General features: G+C 40.9%; 2 protein-coding genes across 6 annotated transcripts in view; one reads left to right on the top strand and one right to left on the bottom strand.

The window, feature by feature from the left end:
• The window catches only part of RB195_009548 (uncharacterized protein), a gene marked incomplete at both ends in the record, with an annotated part of 29918 nt that extends 21875 nt beyond the window's left edge, over positions 1 to 8043 (top strand). For all 3 annotated transcript variants that reach the window (XM_064190146.1, XM_064190142.1, XM_064190145.1), the window contains 7 exons: positions 2729 to 2887; positions 4356 to 4430; positions 4683 to 4805; positions 5341 to 5446; positions 5533 to 5687; positions 5827 to 5958; positions 7954 to 8043. In XM_064190146.1, coding sequence (XP_064047725.1) covers positions 2729 to 2887; positions 4356 to 4430; positions 4683 to 4805; positions 5341 to 5446; positions 5533 to 5687; positions 5827 to 5958; positions 7954 to 8043 — 840 coding nt within the window. The remainder of the gene's footprint in view (positions 1 to 2728; positions 2888 to 4355; positions 4431 to 4682; positions 4806 to 5340; positions 5447 to 5532; positions 5688 to 5826; positions 5959 to 7953) is intronic.
• Positions 8044 to 9032: 989 nt separating this feature from the next.
• On the bottom strand, positions 9033 to 22830 carry RB195_009547 (uncharacterized protein; the record flags this gene model as incomplete). Of its 3 annotated transcripts, XM_064190141.1 has the most annotated exons (6): positions 9033 to 9125; positions 11347 to 11477; positions 12304 to 12382; positions 12453 to 12659; positions 14066 to 14169; positions 22812 to 22830. In XM_064190141.1, 6 exons carry the CDS (start codon positions 22828 to 22830, stop codon positions 9033 to 9035), a joined length of 633 nt encoding a protein of 210 aa, XP_064047722.1. The 3 variants fall into 3 exon arrangements, with proteins under 3 accessions (XP_064047722.1, XP_064047724.1, XP_064047723.1); XM_064190139.1 differs by lacking the exons at positions 9033 to 9125; positions 11347 to 11477; positions 12453 to 12659; positions 22812 to 22830 and adding exons at positions 12062 to 12210; positions 19713 to 19822 and having other exon boundaries at positions 14022 to 14169; XM_064190140.1 differs by lacking the exons at positions 9033 to 9125; positions 11347 to 11477; positions 12304 to 12382; ... (1 more) ...; positions 14066 to 14169; positions 22812 to 22830 and adding exons at positions 19709 to 19837; positions 19894 to 20002; positions 20100 to 20173.
• Positions 22831 to 23430: the final 600 nt, after the last annotated feature.

The raw sequence follows: 23430 nt of genomic DNA, 5'->3' as shown, positions 1-23430 counted from the left end.
GTCATCTGCCACTGCTCTAATCAGGCTTTTCCTAAAACAAAGCTAGCGGCAAGAAAACGGCTTTCTGTATTATTTCTGCAATCTACAAATGCCAGCCTATTTCACCTCGAAATCTTCTAATTGGTTTGAAATCCAGTAAATTTCTACACTCATCTGACTGCTGCACTCATAAATATTTATATTTATCCCCTTAAATATTTGTATGTGAGGTTTATGGGGAAATTTTCTTCCAATGTTTTAATTTTTCATGTTGTCCCGTCTCGTCGACATTGATAATTTTCTTTGAACTCCGCTATGATAGATAGAATAGACCTTTTAAAACACTTTCTCCGTTTCGATTTCTTTTCGGGACAGTTTGTTATACGCATATTTCGGTCTTTGCTCTCAATGCATCAAGATGTCCTCAATATTTATGCTTCGGATGGTGTTCTCATCCATGCAACAAACAAGCGACACGCTTATCGCGTCGAATGCTGTTTTCTATTGAACACTGCTCAATCAACTATGTACAGGCGATGCATGATGTCGATAAACTAGAAGTAGTTCAGAGCTTCGTGTTTCTCATCCGTTTCCTACTGGTTTGTGCCGTCATTTGTCACATTGAATTAATAATTGGCTCGATCCAGATAACTGCAGATAATCCGTAGATGGTACGTAAAGGAGTTGTTTATGGCGTGGAGTTTAAAAGCATTGTTGGGAAAAATAATGCTGTGCACATCTTGTCAGAAACGGATAGGATGTCCTCTGGGAATAGCGTCGGTCTTCCAATTTATCGCTGCTATCACTGTCTTCCCTCGTATAAAATAGCGTAGTTTTGTGTAGTAAAATTATCATCTAAAAAAGGGAAAAGAGAATTAGCTTGGAAAAATTCATGGAAAAAGGTTAAAAAAAATCGATGGGGTCACTTGCAAATTTAGTCTGCTTTGATTTTGTGTTGAAATCTCGGCTTTAGTTGAGGCGTTCACTGTACCTTTCACTGATTTCTTTTCAAATATTTAAATTGCGCCATCCGCGCACGTTAAATGTCTAGTTCTTTTTTTTCTTCAAGCGAAATCATTACTTTGCCACCAAAGGTTGTATTGAGGACTACAGTAATCCATGATAATGAATGTAGTTACTGTAAGGAATATTCGGCGCGTAATCCTCGAAATAAAGGATGAGTGAATGCTGAAGAATTATGGTGAAGAATTAAACATTGCTCCTTTGACATAGATGTAAAGAACAGAGCCAGGATCAAAGAAATATGATCTACCACCTTTGAGATGCGTTTATTTCGTTTTATTTTTGTATACGCCGTTTTTTTTTCAAGTTTTGAAGCAAATCGTTGTTAACATTTTTGTGAAACTGGGAATAATGGAACCGTCACGCATTTATTTTTGTCTCCATTGTGAAACCTTTCAAGGTCGCAGCCGATGTGATAAATTATGTTGGAAAAGGAATGAACCATGCCCAAGAAAGATTTTATTTTTGAAATGTTGCACAATGTGATTTTTTGATCTCCGAAGAAACACTTGCGGTATCATGTGGGATGAGAAACTGGAGATGAAATTAAACAAACTTTTTGACTTGTTACATAGCCGAAAGTTCATGAACTTAACGAGCAACGTTTCATTTTTCACAAACTTCTGTAACAAGTCGATTTTGTTCTTTGACGTTTCGATGAGTCTCGTATCTTCCGGATGCCGTGTCACAGCTCTTTCATCCTTAACCTACCTTGGTTATGCATATGAATAATACATAGATCTTAACCCTGAATTCTCTAAGTTATCCGTGTGATAAACACTGGAAATATGAAACATAATCCTAACGTTCTATGAGAATCAAAGGACATTATTTCGTTTGCAATTACCAATTGCCGTCTTTCCAGCTATTATGGAATGTGGTTTTATGGTGAAGCTTAAAAGGTTGTTATACATGTACTCTTTATGTGTAGCGTTAAGCAATCCAGGTTCTGTGGGATTGGATTTCACAGTGATCTATGAGTCCATTCATGACTAATATTTCGAGTAGAATAATATTTTCATTCTCACAGTTGAGTCATTTAATTTATCGACACCGCGATAAAGTTAAAGAACTTCGCTCACCTGATTGGATTTGCAGTGGTTTAATGGTATGCTTCTCTAGATAAGAGTTCTAGAAGCACAATGAAAAAATTTCTGCAGTCCTTTTTTTTGAAAACATTTCTTCAAACTTGTTTTCAAATTATTCTTGCCGGTACGATTTTTGTGTATTGATATTGATGTTGATTCAGAACGACCGGAATTTGCTGATTGGTGATTTAAAACCTACTTTAAAATGAAAATTTGCCAAAGATGCTTCCTAGATACCTCAGAGAAAAGTCTTAAATGATGTTGTTCATCTACAATGAATAATAATGGTCAATGATTTGCGCTCCAACGTTAATTTGTTTTTTTTTGCATCTTTCTCAGCCTCATTTTTCTCTCTCGTTTTCAATTTCTCGACTTTTTTCAGAAAATTTCTGTTCATTCTTTTATGTCTCTCCTCTTTATTTTCTTCACACTCACTCTAAAAGTGCTAGCAGTTTACTTGACACTCTTACACCTCAGTCACGTACTGTATCTGATTAGTAGGCGCTTTGCTTACGCTGCTCTCTTCCTTATTACGGATACTTGAAGTTGTAATGTTCCTAAGTTCCACTTCACCGAAAATGACTTCCTAAATGCCTCCATTTATCCCTTACAATGTTTAAGAATAAGCTTTTTTTCAGATACGAACGTACTTGTCATTACCGTTCAATGCGGCCTCTCGTCTTGTAGGTGGAATAGCAAATCGAGAGATTCCAGTGTGGTTAAGAGAACCAATATTGGGATTTTTCGCTCGGATGTATGATTGCCGAATGGACGAAGCTGTTCAGTCAGATTTTAGGGTTGGTTTTTTTTCCTGATTTCGGAGCTACTATATCTTTTCTTATTCAAAGCTGCATATTAGCTGGGATAGTTGGACGCAGTGTTTTCCTGGTTTCTTTTCGACGCGAACGATGATTTTTTGTTACGCTGTCTTTTACGTCCTTCTAGGGTAAATATTATGACGTGGGCTGAATGTATGATAATTCACTTGATCATTCTGCACTTACTGTTGTCGTTACCGACCTTAGTGGAGTAACAGGAAACCAATTTCACATTTTGATAGTGTGCCTGACATCTTCTTGACATCATCAGAGGAAAGAGCGATAGACACGATTTTCCCTAACTCGTCCTATCCTTAATAATTTGCCCATGGTCACAGATCTGGTCATCCACGTGACCGGTTACGATATCGTTCACACTATTCGGCGAACTGTATGGTGTCATTGTCGATAAACGAGTCGAACGACCTAATCTTACGCCCTAGATCATCGTCCATAATGTGCTTGTTCTAAGGGAGAAGGAACGAAATGTTAATGAGAGCGTAACTGGTTACTGGTTAGTAGAGGGAAACCCCAACCGATTGCCTGCTATTATTAGTTTGAAGTACGCTACACTGTAATAGCGCAAAAACGAAAACAATCCATCGCAGCAGATGACTCCGGTTTCTTTATGTAAGAAAAAAACTGACCTAAACATTGTTTTGAACAATTAATCTGGTAATGAGCTGCAATTTCTGCCTCAAGCGCAACCGGTTCTATTCGTTTGTCTGTTTCAAAACGAACTAGACAAGTAAACATTGTTGTTGTGAGGTAGTGTGCCAGCATTTGGTATTAGTACGCATTCGACATTTATACTCCACCACAAGATAATACAGACATGATTATTGATCGGTTTGTCGAGATTAAAAAAAGAATATTCGATGTAATCCAACAGCTTTTTTTCTTGAAATTTCTGGGAAAAGACATCTAAATAATTTCAATTTGTTAATTCGATTACTTGTTCAGTGAACTCCAAAAGACACTTCGCAAATAAGGGTTCGGAAAAAGGGTTAACTCGATTATTACTATATTATGACGATAAAAGAAAAATAATGAATGTGAAAAGATGGAAACAAAATAATACATAGAACAGAGCAGAACTCAGAAACAAAAAAAAGGGGAAACTTAAAGAGTTTACCCCGAGAAAAGAAAAAAAAAAAGGTGCACTTTAAATGAGTTTTGGGACTGATCGAAGCATGGGGCGCGCAACCCACTCGCCCTACTCTTGGGAAAAATGATGGAACCGTCCAAGGGGTGGAAAAAATTTTGGGGGAAAAAAATTTAAGGGTCCCCCCCAAAAAACCCCCCCAAACAAAAAAAAAATAAAAAAAATTTTTAAAGTTTAAAGAAACTATTTAAATGAGAGTTTCCTAGTTTTTCGCATGTTAATAATTTTCCAAAATATTGTTCATAACGCCTTTGACCATGAAGATGAAAACCATTGTTTCAGGCTTACCGATCTTTCGCCGCCTTCTTCAATCGGCAGCTCAAGAAAGAAGTTCGACCGATAAGTGCCAGCTCTTTGGTTAGTCCTAGGTTCAATTTTTTATGCACGATTGCTCTAAAATTAAAGAAACGTATTCTCCGACGGTTTCTTTCGTGTTTATCGTATAAAAAAAGATTGATCTGCATCTATTTCGAGCAGAATTTAGAATTTTGAATTTCCTCGTGTTTTTGCTCTGATTTTCGAGCACAATCCTGATATTACAGTAAATATCACTTTTTTATTCTCAGCTATGTTCGTTTGGTAGGATACACACCTTAATTACTTATTTAGGTCTCTCCAGCCGACGGTGTAGTACTCCACTATGGTAAAGTTGAGGATGGAAAAATAGAATACGTTAAGGGGCACGACTATGAGGTGGCTTCATTCTTAGGAGATGTAGAAATGACGCAAAAGGTCAGTTATTCCGCTTGGTGTGTTTTGAAAGCAGCGCTCTTGGAAAGCTTCGATGTTAGCGTCTTTGCACTGACGGGAGGACTAGGGAAGACAATTCTAAAGAGTGACATTGAAAACGCTAGAGAGCTCCTAGAAGCCTAGAAGCGTTATTTCGCACAACGAGGCAACTCTTTGCACTCTTTCTTCATTTCAACAAAGCACATAACTCTCTACAACCGTCCATGTAAACACTAAAATTCGTGTTTGCAGTTTCATTTCGTCAATTATTTGAGAGTAAAGTGCTGCATTGTTGGGTAAACTGAGATCTTTCGTATCCATTGAGAGCTTTGATTTTTCTGGATTTTTAGGAAGTATTTCGTGTTGACACTGTGATACTTGCAAATTACGCCTCAAGCCCTGTCTAACTGCTGGGGAAAGTCCAACAACGAGAGCTCTCGAACTCTCCCTTTAATATTCTAGCTTCTCAGCGCTTCTTTTTCCTCCTTCTGTGGAAGGTCAGAAATCTGAACTTCTTGTGACCACGAGCGTGCTTCAGGATGAGCTTGACCTTTATCAAGTTGTGATCTACCTTGCGCCCGGGAACTACCACGCTTTCCATTCTCCTACACGATGGGTCGCGAAGATGTGCCGCCATGTTCCAGGTATGTAGCTGGTGTTATCGTTTCTCTGGATTTTACATTTCATTGTGTTTTGCATATTTTTATTGTTATTTTTTTGATTTTTCCAGGTCTGCTGCTGTCAGTCCGTCCGTCTCTACTTAGTCACGTACCCCATTTGTTTTGTCTTAATGAACGAGTAGTCCTGAACGGAAATTGGAAACACGGATTCTTTTCGTTGTCGGCTGTTGCAGCTACAAATGTTGGCGACATCGTAATCGATGCTGTGAGTTGGTTTTTGTTTAGTTTCTAGAGTCTCAATGTTGTTTTTTTTTGTTCTACATGTTTAATGCAGGGAAATAAATAAATAGTTGGTTTATAATATCTTGTGAAGTTTTAATTCGGGATATTTCATATCGTGTCAGGAACCATCACTACGAACTAATTTGGTACGAAGAAAGAAGGATAAGATGTTGCATACCGAAGTGGATATGCATAGCGCTTACCTTCCTGGCGATCGAGTTGGTGAATTCAGACTCGGTTCGACCGTAGTGCTGGTGAGCATAGTGTTTTTTCGTTGTTTTTGTTAGAAGTTATTACCAAATAAATGTCAGGCGATAGGAGTGGTGTGACGGCGTGGTCTTTGACGTTACTTTGTTGACATGCAAACACGGGACTTTATTCTCTAATATTTTAGGGTCTCTTTTTTAAGGAGGTGATTGAGGGCATCTAGCAAATAATTACTATTTTGTATTTCACATACATAGTTGTACCAGACCTTTGTCAGAGAAACCTTTGGTTTGGTCTCAATACAGTTTGCAGGAATCTCCGTCCCTGAGTTGATGTCTAAAGATGTAATTGTTGCGAGGTTTTTCGCTCGGAAATAACTGAAGTATTATAGTAGTTAGTGTGAAGTTTTTGAATGTTCGATGTAAATGTAAACAGAAGCACCAGTATAGATCTTTATTTATTGCTGTTTTCATCTTAATACTTCTTTTAATACCATTTACTAACCCCGTTTCAATAACAGCTAGAAATTGAAGGTTTCAAGTGTAATTTATGCGGCCGCAAATTGCCCCAATGTCTGCTCAGTCCTTAGAGGGTATATTTTCCAGCTCTAAATAGAATTCGCTAGCTAATCGATAATTAGATAAGTTCTTGCAAAAGTTAAAAGTCCAGTTCACTAAGTCAAATTTTAATGAGGATGGTTTTACTGGTCAGCTGTCACAGCTCGCTTCCAACGATCTTCAAGATTATCCGCTTTATTTTTCAAGAAAGTGCTTGGGTTTCCTTGAGAAAAAGTGGAAAAGCTTTCGTCGGTTTTTTTTTCTCCTTTGGAATTAAGATTCTTCCCTAGTGAAGTGTTTTCCAAAGGCCAGATGAGATAAGTATGTGAGAACGTTCAATATCTAGAGCATTTGATGGGTACTGTAGAAATTCCCATTCCAGTTTTCGCAGCATCTGTTCGGCGACCTGGCATTGTCGTGATAGGAGATGATGCTTTCCCATGCAAACGTATCTTGGCTTTTTTAAATGATGAAGTGCCGTCGAATTTTCTACATTCTTCTAATCTCCCCATATGTAATCCTTAAATTTTGTTCCACTAATGTATAGTCGGATTAAAACGGCCTGAAGCTGTTGCGTAAGTGATTGTACTGGAAGAAACGAGGTTGAGTGCAACGATTCGGATTGAGAGGACTCTTGCTGGCATCCTTCATCGCTACAGTCCAAGTAAAGCTAGCGATGGTTCCGCTTCCTTCGTCCGAGTCGCTTCGAATGCGGCCGTTTACGCAAATGCACCGAACTTTAGCTCATTTCCACTATACGCACAGCGTTGTCAGTAATGGCGGAGGGCCTTCCCAGGCGGGATTACAACTGAAATCACCATTCCATTTTGCCGAATCGCGTTTTTGTTTCTCGAAAGCAGGTGCACAGTCCAAATAAGCGCACTGAACGGATTTTGGCCAGTCAAAACACGCTTATAGTAGAGTCAAAACAACATGAAGCAGGGTGCAGTTGCGTAAGCAGTTGCGCTCGAAGCGGCGCGGTAGAGCGTAGCGGTTAGGATCGAGTGAGGACCCCTGACCGTTCATCGCTGCAGTCCTCGATGGTCCCACCTCGATTCCAACCGCTATCTCCACCACGCCGCTTCGAGTGGAACCGCCTACGCAACTGCGCCGTGCTTCGTATCGTTTTAACTATACCTCGTAGAGCGTAACGAGGTGTGAGTGTTCTTTCATTTTGTGTCTCTATCCTGAAAAATTTCTACGCATAAATTGAAATTTTTGAGTGATGACAGACAGTGAACAGACATTACACTATCACATATTCAGCGCATTCCATACAATCAGACAAGAACACCCTATCTCCGTCACGCAGTAAAGTTAGTGGAATCTATGAAAAACGAGCACGACCTCATGCAACTATGTGATAGTAGCAAGCAACGCAGCAGAAACGCGAACGAAACAGGGAGAACATAATTTCGAAGATCTCCCAGTAGAAGTGGTACCTTTGATTAAGTGAAGAATTCCTTTCACTCCTCCGTTTTTTAGGTGTTCCAAGCCCCGCCCACAATTCGATTCGCGATCAAAGCCGGTGATCCTCTACGCTATGGACAAAGCCTTGTAGTTGACGGAGTTTAGATAGATTTAGTGATTATAGCTGTTCTTAAATGATTGTAGTGAACTAGTCACCTCGCACGACTTCTCCTGCACCTTCCCAGTCCTCCCTAGGCAATTTTCACTTCCACTCATATTCTTTTATTTATGTTGTCAGGCATTTTTACTTATACTTCCCCTTCTCCTCCTCCTCCTCTTCTTTTCCGTGTGTTTAACGTGTTCGGGTGTTATACGTTTTATTCATATTTCTCATCAAATGGAAACGTAGTACTGTTTTAGAAAACTGGTGATGTTTTGTTATTTATTTTTGTTGTTGACGATAGAGGCGCCTCGTGCAACTTACACTCATCCTCATCATCTGCCAGAGGCGAAGTTGTTCGTTTGCCGTCATTCTTGACGCTGAGTTAGTTTCGCGTGGGATTTTGGTCGGTATTTTTTTTCTTCGAACGCCTATATAGGTGTTATTTATGTGTGCATTTCTCGTTAAAAAATTTTGTAGAGACATATGGAGATTTCATATTTAGCTTGTGCTTGTATGCATGTGTGTGTTTGATCATTCGACCCGTCAACACTATTTTTGTGTTGCAGACACTATGTACAGATCCCGAATACCTGGATTATTCTCAGGCCTTGTCATTACCCTTGTTTCTCAATTCTTTTTTTTCTCACATAGCGAATAAAGTTGAATTATGAGTGGTTGCCACAAATGGTTCTCCAGTATCAATGATTTATTTCTATGCCTAGACGGCTCCTCTACACTAAAATCTCCAGCAAGTGCACAGCAACTCTAAATACATGGCCGATGATGTCAGTTTTACACGCATTGAATGACTTGCAACATATATATGTGGGTGATATACGTGAGAGTTATTTGAAATGTGTGATAAGCAAGAGAATTTATGAGCGTAGGCAACAAGAACACACGTAGGCAAACAGGAACTATGAATGTGAATTTGATTGAGCAATGTTTGTTCAGCTGACTAGTGCATAAAAGAAAAAGGAAGAGAACAACGTCAACAACGATCTGCAGATACAGAGCTAAAATACGGCAGGCGTTTTGCTTTGGCCAAAAGTATCACCCAGAAGAACACGTTGAAGATGAGAAACTGAAAAAGAGGCGGTTATCCCGATTTACATAACCAGAGGGCGGAAGTAGCGCAGATGGTGTTAGAGGTTACGGTGTGATTGCACCATAAACGGAACGAAACCGCCCCAGTGCCAACCAAGCCTTCCATCTCTTCGATGTCAATAAACTGGTGCCAGACTGCTCTGAGAGGATGTGAAAAGGCTAACTTGACGCATTGACTCGCCCACGCAAGTTATTGTATAAGCAACACACATTTATAAGGTTATAATTCAATTAAATTAATAAAAATGATTTTAAATTAAAGTCGTTTCATTCCGAGTGGCCGATCATTGCCGTGCAGTTTATCATTTATCTTTTTTTCAGATCAAAGGGCTGCTCAAAGCGCCTACCTAAGAATTCACCAAAATCAAGAATTCGAGGATTTTCATTCTTCTGGAATAAACGAATTTATTTCTCGTTGACCCGACCCAGATAAACGTAGCTGGTGCGTTCGGATATGTTCGTTCCGTTGAGCGTGAATGGGGCATCTGAGACCCATCCGTTCCGCATGAACATGATGAACGACCTGACCCCCGAGCTGGGCAGGAGGAGACGAGCGGCTTGGGGAGCGTACAAGAGCATCGAGGATGTAGTGAAGAAGACCAGGAACACCCGGCTCCGTGCTCACCTCTTCAACACCACCGTACTTCCTGCCTTGACCTATGCTTCGGAACCTGGGCATTTCGCAAGCAGGAAGAAAACGCGGTAGCGTCATTGAACGCGCAATTGAGAGAGTGATGCTAGAGTATCCCGTTTCACGCAAGTGAGGGACGGGACTCGAAGTTCTCTCCTACGTCAGCGATCGAAGATTAGAGACGCCGCCGCGTTTGCCAAGGAAAGTAAAATAAGGTGGGCCGGACACGTGATGCGCTTTGATGACAACCGTTGGACCAGAGCCGTGAGCGACTGGGTTCCCCGTGATATTAAGCGCACTACAGGAAGACCGCCGACCCGATGGTCAGATTTCTTCACGAAGTCCTTGAAAGAAAAATATGATGCTCTTCGTGCCCCACGCGAAAGGAGGAACCACTGGGCTACTCTGGCACGCGATCGGGACAAATGGAAGAATTACTGGCGCCCGCTCGACCAGTTCGAAGACCAACGGGAGTCAAGGTGATCAAGGTGATTTCTCGTTGACAGATCTGAGACCTTATTCTAGTCCTCTTAATTTTGACAAATATGTAAGGTCACTTAGTCGATTGTATAGATACAAAGTTCAAGATCATGGACCATTTTTTTTAAATCGTCATTTGTTATTTTATAATTTCAACGGGGTTTTTTGCGTCAATCTAACATTTTGCTCCCTGTGTAAAAACGTTTACATAGCAAGACAAGAAATTAATTCACTGCGTGAAAGTGTGTTATTCGCCAAATGCAATTTATCTTTGTCCTAGAAGAAATTTGCTGCAGCTGCTGTTCACGTGCATCGTGCACTAATCAAACGTTCAACCAAAAAGAGTCACATACTTTCGCATTCATGTAGGGAACTACAATGAGATCTTCAGATAAGGTACACCTGGTACGATTCAAAATAAAACCTTAAAGCACTAAACACGAACACGTGCAATTTTCAATCTTTTCCACATTGAAAATGGATCTTTTTCTAGATTTTTTTTCCTAGATTTCTGAGAACAGGCGATTGCTTGGATGGATATCGGATGAAAATTGAAGTTCTTGCAAGGTGCTGAAGTTCGCGGCGCTCTCTCACTTGCTTTCTAATGCGATAGGCGTTTTTGCTTACGCACAGCGTATCACAAAACTGACGCGGTTGGGAAACCTGTGGGGAAAATACAGAGAACTTTTACGAATGTGGCACCGGTCAATCCCTTCTAATCGCCCTGAAAACTGCATGAAAACGATTCGTAGCTGTGACGCGTCGCGTCTACGAGCGAACGGGCGAAAATCAATAAGGTCTCCTCACCACCACAATCCAAGTATAACCACCGAATAAGTTGCTGAGAGACTAGAGCGTGTATAAGGGGGCATATCTCGTTGGAGGAAGCGCCATTCCCACGGCTTGTTCCAGAATGATTAGGGTTAATTGGGTGGAGCCACACTGATACTCGTAATTTATACACTCTACATTTTCCTTACTTACTTACTTACTCTAAATTTTCCCCAAAGTCCCGACTGTGCCAATTTCGTGATACGCCACATAGTACGCATTAGTGAATATAAGAGTAGTACTGTATAAAAATTACCGTGACTGGAAACACGACCCGACTGACAATGTCGATGTGAGAATGTCGAACGCAGAAACGATTCGGCTGCTTGATTACGGCGATGATTGAGGTGGGTGCAGCATTACACGTGCACTCAGCAAGACGGGCATCTGCAACGGGCAGGGATCAACGCAATCTATGCAGGGTTTGAACAAATCTCCTCTAAAAACGTATCATCCGCAGAATCTGTGGCGATTCTGAAAAGAGGAACAGTCTTGGAAACAATGGATCTTTTCCTACTTTTCCTAACGTATAAATTCAACAGGAAAGAAGCGAGAGATGAAGAGGAAGTGCTCCGTGTTCATCAACCTATCGGGATTAAAAAGATCGTGTGATCTTGGAAGCGTCCAGCACTCGAGAGCGCAAACGCGCTGCTGATCACTTGCACTGCGTGAGCTCGTTCATTATGTAAAAAGAGGAAAGAGAAATCGTGAACGAGGAAACAAGTACTATCGAAGGATGTGAATGTTAGATGAATGGGTAAAGCTCCATTTTTTGGATATCCAGTACCCTCAGGTTCAAATTTTGATCAACATTTTGAAAAAGGGCGGCGGAGCAAGCATTTGTGACCAGTAGCAGTTTTCTCGAATAATAAAAGGATGGAAAAACTTAGTACTCACAGGAGTTTGGGAATAAATTCATGTATTTTTTTTCTCTATGTAGTTTACTCAAGAAAATAGAGTAGCAGTTTTATCTACATAGCATAGTAGTTAGCATAAATCGCGAGCTGATTCCACGACTTCCTTAACTTCTTAATCTTGCTGAGACAAGCTCGTGGTTTTCGTCCACAGTGAGTTCGTAAGGTGATTGGATAATCTCCGGGGCGTCGACGGATTAGTTTACCTGATTTGCGGCTCGAAAGGCGATCACGAATGTGTGGATGTGGAATTTTCCAGTCGGCTTACATTCTCTCTTAATAAGATTTTTCTGACTTACCGTGTAGTAAATCTGGCGTTGGTGGTGTTGGCTTATGCTCGCTCTTCTTTTCACGTCGTCTTCTGTCCTCATTCTTTTTCTGCAATTTCAAGAGTTCATCCGGGAGTCAAAATTGAATTTCGAAAAAGTCTGATCAAAGGAGAACTTGCCTTTGAATATGCCACACAAGCGTACTCTATTAGAGCGAGGACAACCAGCAGGTAGCAAAAACCCAGGTACACGTCGACAGCTTTCACATAGGCAACTGGCGGCAGACGTCGATTTGTGCCAGTCATCAAATGAGTTTCCGTCAGCACCGTCATTGTACCGATGATAGTTCGTGAAGGTGCGGAATCACGTGAAATCCAGAATGATACCTCAAATCCTCCGGATTAGAGATGCAATGACATCTTTTTGTCGAACCTTGCGAATGGAGAGTGCACAGGATTAAAGGCATCACCCTACGAATCTGGGGTGGTATGGGTTCAGGTGGATTTCGTCTCTTCCTAATCACCGTAAAAAACAGCCCGGAAGATGCGGCTTCGATCGTTCCGGGGCGCTACTTCCTACAACGAGTTCGATTGGAGCGCGGCAGCCTTGTGCACGCGCCGCATCTTCCAGGACGTTTTTTACGGCAATTAGGAAGAAAGGAACGGAATCACCCTCGTCCCCACAATCTACAACCCCGTATAGGCATAACCCATCTGAAACCCGTACCACTCCAGATTCGTAGGGTGATGAGTTTAAGCTGGCAATGGCAAAGTTTGTAATGGTGTTTATCGCACTGGCAAAGGGATCTGGATGGGAGAATGTTCTCAAAATTAGCCAATTACTCCGTAACAAAAAAGGGATGTATTTTGACCTAGTGTATTAGCTCTCGATCGATAAAAAAAAATCTTGTGCTCTTGGCGAGTTTTGGTTTTGTGTTCTTATGTGATTCTTTAGTCCCTCCCTTAGACCTCAAAGAAGTTCACAGTTGCTCTACAAATGCAGGTAGTAAAACGAAGCTTCGCTTGAGTATCTTGTTGGAATTGGAGTTGGTGGAAGTGTTATGTTCGTTAGTGTTTCAGTGAAGTTCATACACATAAGTTGTCTTTCACATCTTTTTTGCACGATTCGGAAAAAATCACAGAATATGGAACTATATGATACGAGCGAAATACTGCTTCATTTTTCTTCTTAGTTTACGACTTTTTTTGTACGAGAAGTTGGAACCAGGAGAGAGCATGCAAGAAGCACAGTGTGCTTGACAATCTCGATTTATGATTTAAAAAGAATCCAAATCTCGTAGAAATTATCGTCAAAAACGAAACCAAGGTTGTGTGGAAGAATTGTGAAGTTTGAGTGAGTTAGTGAGAATCTCCCAGAAGTAGTTGTTACATTTTAATTTGTTACATTACAAATTTTGTTACATTTGAGCGTGATTTTTCTAGCTATTACAGTACACTTCCTACAGCCAAGGTTTAGCATCACTATCATTATTTTTACCACGTACAATGAACCTGTGATTCTATGTTTAGTCATGTTTTAAAATTTAACCGCAATGGTTTTTTGAAGGTTAAAAAACTCCTAAGAATCCTATCTGACCTATCCAGGAACCTTATACAACTAGGACAGCAGAGTTGGGAGAATAACCTATCGCCCTAAAGCTACTCCTTAGAGTCTGTTACTGCATTTTCTACCGTAGTAATGGCTATTGGTTAGCATGGTCAGTGCGATCACCTTTCCAGGCCAGTCACCTTATCCTTGTGCACTTCTCTTCGAAAGTGGATCCTGAATTTACCCATGAAATAACGACGACAAGCGCAGCTGGCACAAAGATTTGAAGCATGTAGAAACCGCTTTCTCGATCGAATATGAAGAGGAGAAGCAAACGAGAGTATGAGCCTGAAAATTATGCTTTCGTAAAAATTTATGACATTTCTCTCTTTTTTTTTTGTGAAGGAATATCCGACTAGATTTTTAGTCATGTTGATGACTTTTCACTTGACTTATTGAAAAATAACCTACATATGTCTAATTATTGTCTAGCCGAGTAATGTTTTCTTGATGATAATTACTGGAAAACTTGCTCTCAACCATCAATGAGCACATAGAGATACTGAGGATAATAGATTAGTACGATGTGACCTAAGGGTTTTTATCCACATATCAAATTTTACTTTTCAAAAACTCCCCCATTCTCTATTGTAAATTTTTCGCTGAGACTGTAGTGTTGTGTTTATAATTTTATAATTGATTACTATGTATAGTCAGGTCAAAACAAAAGTGTAAGCGACTGCGCTTGAAACGGTGCCGTTATGCGTGGCGACTAGAATCGAAAGGCATTGGTCGCAGTTTGCCGTTGGCCTCTCCTCCGTCTCAACCGCTGGCTTCATTGCGTCGCTCTGAGCGCAACCGCTTACGTTACTACGTCGAGCTTCATAGTCATATCGTCTTGGAGTGAGGGGGTTAAACGCGTCGGTGCGTCCTAAGCGGAATAGTACACCCGAGACTCGCCTTTTTGGAATTGATGTATATATTTTGCATTGGTGTCGACGTCGAGAAATGTTAGCTATACATTCAGTAATTGGAAGTTTTCCACGTTGTAAAAGCCTTAATTTTGATTGGCTCGATGTCAGATTCGAATCCAGAAAGGAAATGCCAAACACGCCCTAAACTGCCAGAAAACATGAGTCGGAAGCATCACAATGATCATTTTACCCAACAAGGCAACTTTGTACACTTGCGCGAGCAATAAAATGAGAGAAGTTTTTGCATTCGTAGAGTGGATTTCACCATTAGTACGGATGTAAAGAGTTGTTTCGTCGTGTAATTTGACTCAATCTAATCCACTCCTCGCATTTTTTCTCTTTATTCGTACGAGTGTGAGAAGTTGTTCCTTTAGGTAAACTGACTGGTCTGGCGCTCTGGGTGTATTTTCGTTTTCCATGATTTCATCTCTTCGCTGTGACATTCGCAAACTAAGTCCCAAAGCACATTTATCACTGGAATAAACCGGAACAACACGGAACTTTTTCTTTTCCTTCTACCATCCACTCCCTAGGATTGATTGGTCCAAAAAAATCCAAACTGGATTGGAGTTCACTCACATCTTAATTTACCCGCTGCAAGACGCCAGCACCCTTTACATTCTCGCGGAAAACCGCCTTTAAGTAGACTTCGACCACAGGCCAATCTTTGCCTTTCCTTTTAAATGATCCTTGAGACGGGAAATTTTTGCTTAGGAAAATATCCAGTTTTGTATGGATTCAATTAGTGACTGAGCTCTTTCTCGAACTCTAATCGCGCATCGTACAAATATGTAGTTGGAAAATACTCCAAAATTCCCAGACATCAATACAAGAGCGATTGAAAGAAAATGGACGACGGCAAAAAAAGGTGTTCTGCTGAAGGCAACCCATGGACCATCGAGATTGTGTGAAATTCTCTGTACTCTACATACTTATGATTTTATGTGTTATATGTACGTATGCCTCACACATTGTTAACTGGAATTTCTCATTGATGTAAACTCAAATTCATCACTGGTAATTTCTAGATGGGAAAAAGTGGAACAGATTTCCTGCGGTTTCGCATCGCTCGCAGTAACCTGCGAGCTGCAGCGCATATAAAGTCAGTAACAGATGTGTTCAACCGGCTGTTCGCGACGCGTCTACCGTGACGCACGCTCTTTCTTGCTTGAAGCGCATTCTTTCTTTCATATATTTGTCTCCTTCCGGTTGCGTTCAACTAATTGCACACATTTGGCGCTGACTACGTATAGACAGATACAGAAAATCCGCAAAGATTTGAGAGCATGGACTTTAGAACCTTTGAAGACCTTTGAAATTTCTCCATTATTTTCGCGTTGCTCTTCTTTTTTCGTTTCCATTACTAATCGCTACATTGACATATGAACAGTTTCATTCTGATCGACAGGTCTAATGTGGTTTGTAGGTAAATGAGAACTGTTGTGCTGATAAGGCTTCCAGGTGTACAGGTGTGGTGCACAGGCATGTCAACAATTATGGGTACACAGAAAAGAAATAGCCAAGAAAATAATTCACGAGACTTCATAGCGCATTCTCAGTTGGCGGGGAATGCGAACTATGGCCGGATTTATGTTTTCGGAATCCTACTAAATATGTTGTATAGCCAGTAAAAAATGAATAAAATTATGTAGTTGAATCAACTGAGTAGTATTGAGCGAATAGATACCATCGCATTCTTATTTTTTCAAATTTCGAATACTTGAAGTCTTCTTGACGGGGCGACCGTACACCAATCATTTAAGTATGTAAAATCGGCTACAGAATGACCACTGTTATGGTAAAGAAGTGCTTGTCTCCAAGAAAACAAAGTTGTGGATTAAAGAACGAATTTCACGCATTTAGTCTGAGGAAGTTTTAGTACGGTATGAACTTTGAGAGATAAACGTTCTTTCTTCCTTTATAAAATACGTTTCTTTACTGAATCAGTGAATTAAGCCCAATTATTACAAAAATTGGAATATGCGTAAAATGTTGTTTACATTTTTTCGATGCGAGGAACTGACAGCTGCTGTCAGGCTGATAGCCTTATCAAATATTATTAACTGCCTATTTACTTGTAATTCATCATAGATTTCTTCGACAGCTGATCTGCTGACACCTTTCACTTGTGAGTGAAGGGAGATGGAATATAAAGAAATCAAGCAACCTCCTTGTGGTCAAATATACTTTTTCCGGGTTTGTTCAGCATTAGTAAAAACTGGGAAAGAAGTATGGCTGTCGACAAAAGATTCTACTGCGTCTGAGCGGTCTTTTGTTCGAAACCGTTCTGTGTCAACCACAACTTCCATGCATCCGTGTTCGATAAATACCATAATGATCTACGAGGATAGAAACACTGACTATACTCGGTTAGCCCTCGTAAATCACGTATAGACCTCATAAGCGTTCGTAAATTTCAAACAATTCTCGATTGAAGTCGAAATCTAGGTCGTGAATTTTATCCCTCATCCACTTTATTCCTCGCCACTCGATGGAACGGTAAGATGTAGGAATGTATTGCGTTAGAGCAAACGAATCCCTTTCTGAGCTGTTTCTGGTCCACAAAAGGGCAGCATTCGTGGGAATACTCCTTAATTTGCGAAATTTTATCTAGTGAGGTATTTTATTGAATGAGCTTTCGCAGACGTCATGTGAACGAACGATTTCCTATGTCGTCTGACTCTTAGTGCTCTGGATTCCCCTAATACTTGAATTCTCTGGCGACTTGTGGGTTTTCAGCGTGATCCTATGTACTGTAAGCTATGTTCGCTTCACTAAATGCTAATGTAAGGATCCCAATCCTTGAAAAATTATCTCAAGGGTGCCTTAAATTTTATCGTAGTTGTGTAACGAGTCACTATATCTTCAATGATGTTCCAACCACGGAATTCTACGATGATAGAAACGAACATATTTACAGACGGAGAATATGCATGCATAAATCATTGCACAGAGTATTAACCCGGAATAAACACGAGTAGATTTTGCACAAATCCTAACGGAGGACTGGAAAATGCACGGCTCACATCGAGCTCGGGTGTAATTCGAGAATCGAGCTCAAACGCGCATATAATTTGAAGTTTTCGTCTTGAAAATTTCCTAAGAACTTAATCACATTCCGCAGAGAGACTTCCAGAGAGTTGCTGTAAGTTGCAAACAGGTTGGTGTTTTTTCTACTATGGTTGTACAACAGTTCCTGACCGGTAACAGTGTAACCGTCCCGTTTCTTATTATCTACTTCCCTATTTGGTACTTTTCAAAGATGCAGGTGTAGCGCAGTCGGTAAGAGGTCCTACTGTGTACGCACGGTCGATTGATGGCGCGAAGGTGCCGCGAAAGCGCCCAATCAATTAGGGGTCTATAAATTGGTAGCAGACTTGTCTGGGAGGATAAAAACACTGACTTGATACATAGGCTAGCCCCACAAATCATTGTATAGGCTAGTTACACGTTCGTGAACCTCAAACGATTCTGAATTGAAGTGAACGTGGGGGCGCATCCCAAGCGGATTGATTAACGCCACAGACTTTATCCTTTTATCCTTTGGAGTACCCGTCTCATCCAATTTTACCGCGTTGAATATATCCATTTATTGCTATACAGTTTACTTTGGTTTATTCTCGCTATTATTTTGTTATTTTATTTATAAGATTGAAAAAGGTTTTGCGTAGTAATCCCATTGCGCTTGCAAAGACGATAGTTCCAAACCGCCCTATCCCAACCAAGCCTTTCATTCCTCCTTAGTCGATAAAATGGCAGAATACTTGATTTCAAAAGTAAAAACTCTGACTTGGTACATCAATTTCCTTCCGCAACTCACTGTATACGAACCTTTCATAAAACCGAACGATTCTGAATTGAAGCCGAAAACGGCGCTTTCCAAAAAGATCGACCAATGCGGAGTACTACATCCTTTATTTAATATATTGTTTTACTGTCTCTTGCCGAACCTTGTACCTTACTATAACGTTTCGTTCACTTGTATCCTATTTCTACATGGGCGTAATTACCAAGTTTTATGTGGTTACCACAACTTGAGATAACACGCTTATTGTCAAGATATTTGCGTATTTGTTCCGTCGAAATCGAAGAATAGAGACTCTGCCGCCTTTGCAGATGAAAATGAAGCAAGGTGAGTTGAACACTAAAGCTTGTAGGGGATTTTGAAAGAGTAGTAATAAGCTTTCTGTGAGAAAGCTACTTTTTTTTAAACTAAAACAACGCTTCTTAAACGTCGTATACGATACTGAAGACGAATTTTTGCTTGGAGAGTACTTCAATGCGGATTGTGACTCTTATAATTTCCGCGACCTTCCACCTAGCACTTTACACTGGTAACGACTTCAAACACATTTCTGCTCCCTTGGAGCGTTCAAAAATTGCGTATGACACCCGTGTTTCAGGGGCCATCGCGGGCAATTGGGAAAAGTTTTCAACCAGCAATAAACGCACCTCGGCAGAGCCTCATTGGTCACGTTATCGCCTCTGCGCAAAGCTGATCTGCGTACCTCAAAAAGGGCACACAATTACAGGTGCTGCGTATCGCGCACAGGTAAGTGGATGCCGTATAACGGGTGAAGAACTCTTCGATCGATGGCTGGGTCGCGGTAATCAGCGAAGAACACTTGGCACACTCTTTCTCAGTAGACGCGCGGTTTCATTTTTCTTAAAAGTGACAAGAGTGATGGGTTTTTAAAACTGGTGCTATCCAGAATTTTTCGTAACCAAAAGAAATAGACAATGATCAGAGAAGCGAATAACTAACAGCAAAGATTGTCCACAATTATTGAAATTAGAAATCTAAGGACTGAAGAGCAAGTTTCTTTCGCAATTAGATGGCTTCACAAATGCAAATATTGAACTCATTTTTTCATTGACCTCCTTCACCCCTCTATTCCAGAGCAGTATTACTCCTACCAGTCTCCACGGCTGTTTCCACATCCAGCCATTTCCTTCACGCTAGCATCACGTCGTAAACGCCGATCGGATACGGCGCAGGTGTCGTTCGCGAGTAGTATCGCGACCATATGGTCGAGATCATACTATACAGAATCATTTCTGTAGTGTGTATTTCGCAATCCCAACCAAAAAGCGACACCTGTCCACCGCGATGAACGGGAGACGGGCGAGTTGCGAGCGGGAAGAACGCGACTTGTCGCGCTGAGGACCGTGACGCGGCCGAAAGGACGTGTCGGCGACTCGCTCTTCTGAGCGGTTTAAAAGAACGTGAAAAGAAGAGAAACTTCGTATCAATGTGTTACAAGCAATTAGGAGCGTTGGTATAAAACAACAAGAAGCACGTACGCAGCTTCTTCCGAAGCACTTGGCTGGAGCGTAGCGGCTAAGAGCGTGTTGAAACCCTTGCTGACACCACCCATCTCTGCAGCTTGCGGCGGTCCCACCTCGGTCCCAGCTGCTGCCTCCGCCGCGCCGTTTCGACCGCGTACGAGAATGCGCAACTACATACACTCGTGATTCATGTCGTTTTGACCCGACTATATGTGCTGGAGAGAAGATGCTAGTTGTTCCACGAGCTCATCATTCTACTTCGATGTGATTATTTGACCACATTTCGAACACAGTTAATATTTCCGACCATAAATATCGAACCAGGAGGTTTCACCGTCATACTTCTTACTAACTTGGAAATGACTTGCTTCCCTTCGCCGGGGAATTGTAATTTAAAAACATTGCCAAAGTTCCTTTTATGCTTTAGAGTGATGTTATTGTGTGTGGTGCAAGTTAGATACACCGCACACCCATCTACGACGTGCAAAATAATGTTGTCTGATTTCTACGTTTCTGTTTCATACCCTTCGTGTTTTCTTCCTTTGATTTCTTGTTCATGTTTGTCTTATCACTCTGTGTTTCCATTCACATTCCTATACTTTTTTTTCCTACATGTACATCGTGTTCTCTACTGCATGCGATTACGTGCGATGTCTCGGCTTCACCGTTTCGCTTCTTTTCGCGATCCTTTTCACATCGTTCGCTGTACCTTCTGTCGTCCTTTGTTCTCGTACGAATATGTCCACGCAAATCATTTGACGAACCATTGGGGTGGAGGCCTGACACACGTCTGACCCGTTCTTCCCTGCTATCTCCCAAACGAGTAAGAACATGTTAGAACGAACATGTAAGCAAGCAGAGCACCCGGTGGTCATACGTATGCGGACTAGCGGATGCTCTGCGTCCTGACAGGTTTACATGTTCGTTTAACATGTTCTTACTTGTTTGTGAGATATCAGGGAAGAACGGGTCAGGACGTGTGTTAGGCCTCCACCCCAATGGTTCATCCAACGGTCGAACAAAGAATGACTGCGGGTACAGCAAACGATGTCAAAGGAGACGTGAGAAGATAACCGCTGGAATGATAACATCCATGTAGGTAGGTGTGGGTAAATTAGATCACACCTTTTCCAGGTGTGATCTGTGCGTGTTGTCCCATACACAAATTTCATCTGAAAAGAACCGCACTAGAGGAGTGTGTATGCAGACTTTCGGAACAAGTATATCAAAAACAAATATGTGTGCCCAAACCGCAGAAACCACAAGGAAAAAAACCTCCTATCCGGGAAAATGTAGAAATCAAAGTCAGGAATATTATTTTGCATGTCGTAGGCAGTTGTGCAGTGTGTGTAACCCGCACACAGAAGGATATGGCTCTTACACATAGAAAGAACCTTCGCAATGTATGTTTGTACTTCGTACGCTCGTCTGTCCTTTCCTTATCCTTCAATGCATCAAGGCAATAATGCTGAAGTGCTCCCTTCTGTGCAAGTAATGCAAGTGTAATGGGCGGGTGTAGTGTAGCGGTTAGAGGTTCCGCTTCCTGCACGATCGATCGGAGGTTCAAATCCGCCCCAGTGCTCACCAAGCCTATCATCCCTCGATAAATTGGTACCAGACGTGTCCGGGAGTACAAAAACACTGACTTGACGAGTCGGCTAGCCCCCCACCCGCGAGTCATTGTACAGGCCACACGTTCGTGAACCTCAAACGATTCTGAATTGAAGTGAACGCGGTCCCAAACGGATTGATTAACGCCAGACACTTTAGCGTTAATCCTTTATTTTTTTTTAAATATCTAAACGGAATCAGAGAAGTCCTTAAAGGGAAGAAACCTGCAACATGAGAGAGAAAAAGGAACGGAAGAGATCCTAAAAGATAGCAACATCCACCAGTTCGCAAACTGGTTTCAGTATTGCAGGAAATGTCTCGATACGTATACTAAAAAAATTTTGGAATAAAAACATTTAAGGTATTTGGAGTTTGAAGAGATGAAGTAAAACGCTTCTTATTTTTACTTCGTCCAAACATTGATTTCTTTGAGATAACATAGAATAGTTATCAATTCTTAACATATAACAGTAGTTAACAAATTATTACTGTTATTTTTACTTCTGGCTTTCCTCCTCCTCATTTTCCCTATCATATTTGGAGTTAATAAGCGTATAGTCATTTTCCATTTATAAAGACGTGCTAATCTGGAATCCCTTCTACTGCTAGCCGATCTTTGTTCTATAGCATAACTACTTCCTTTTCCGGTTCTGCTCCGTCAAATATTTGCTCTTTTTTCGAACAATCAACAGGGAAGTAATGAAAAAAAAAACTGAAAAAAACCTAAAGCGTCAATTTCTGGTTTTTCTTTTTTGCAAAATTTGCAAAGCACAAGGACATTAGAGTTTTCTGTGGCATGCTGTAAAACCAGTGATGTTAGTGGTACGTAATTATAGACCGAAACCAGCGCGAAGCGGACGGAATCTCTCAACTTTTTTTTTCTTAGAGAACTCGTTTTGATCTGCAGTTACATTTTACTCAATACTTGATGAATTACTTCTTCATATTTTAGGTCCCACAATCGTTAACATTTCACGTAAAAGAAGAAGAAAATACGTTATTACGAAGCTTTTTCTTTGCACCTTTCATCATACCGTTCTGTCATAAGATTATACACAAACAAACAACGAGGTTGGTTAGTGAATCATTTTGCAAGATTTTCTTTGTAGGACCCACCAGAAGATGTAGTAGCCATTGTTCGGTTCACACAGAATTGTGCGAATCGATAAGAAGGCAGCTCGACGTCGTTCGCTCTTACGGCTGTAGGACAGTTCGGATTCTTCGCTCCGCACCAATGATACTCGATAGTGGCCGCTGTGTACCCGTCTAAATTTTTTGTTATTTTTTTCGTTGTTCCTCTATTCTCTTCAGTTTTATTTCATATATATAAATCTCAATCAATCAATAAATCGATACCCAATCGACATATTAACATGATATTTCTGCCTAGAGAATTAGATAAGTTCTGAAAAGAAGAATGGAACATTATGTACATCAGTAGAGAGGATAGAGACGCAAAGGAAAGGCGAGAGAGCGAGAAACTACCGGAGAAATCGAGTAAAACGCAGAGATATTGAGCAACGTAGTAGGTGTACGCGGGACAAGGGTCCCAACCGTTCAACCAGAGAGTAAAGATCAGAAAAATAAAGGTTCATTGATCGATAATCACATCTCGCATTGATTATGCTTGAGTTGAAAAGAGAAGAAGAAGATGAACAGCGTTGCCCAACACAAACAGTATTATCAAACCACACATGCATGCATGCAGCCAATCAATATATCGACTTTTGCTCTT

This window comes from Necator americanus, chromosome III, assembly GCF_031761385.1.
Source record: "Necator americanus strain Aroian chromosome III, whole genome shotgun sequence".
In the NCBI taxonomy this organism is placed as follows: Eukaryota; Metazoa; Nematoda; class Chromadorea; order Rhabditida; family Ancylostomatidae; genus Necator; species Necator americanus.
This window is presented reverse-complemented; position numbering and strand designations above follow the sequence as displayed.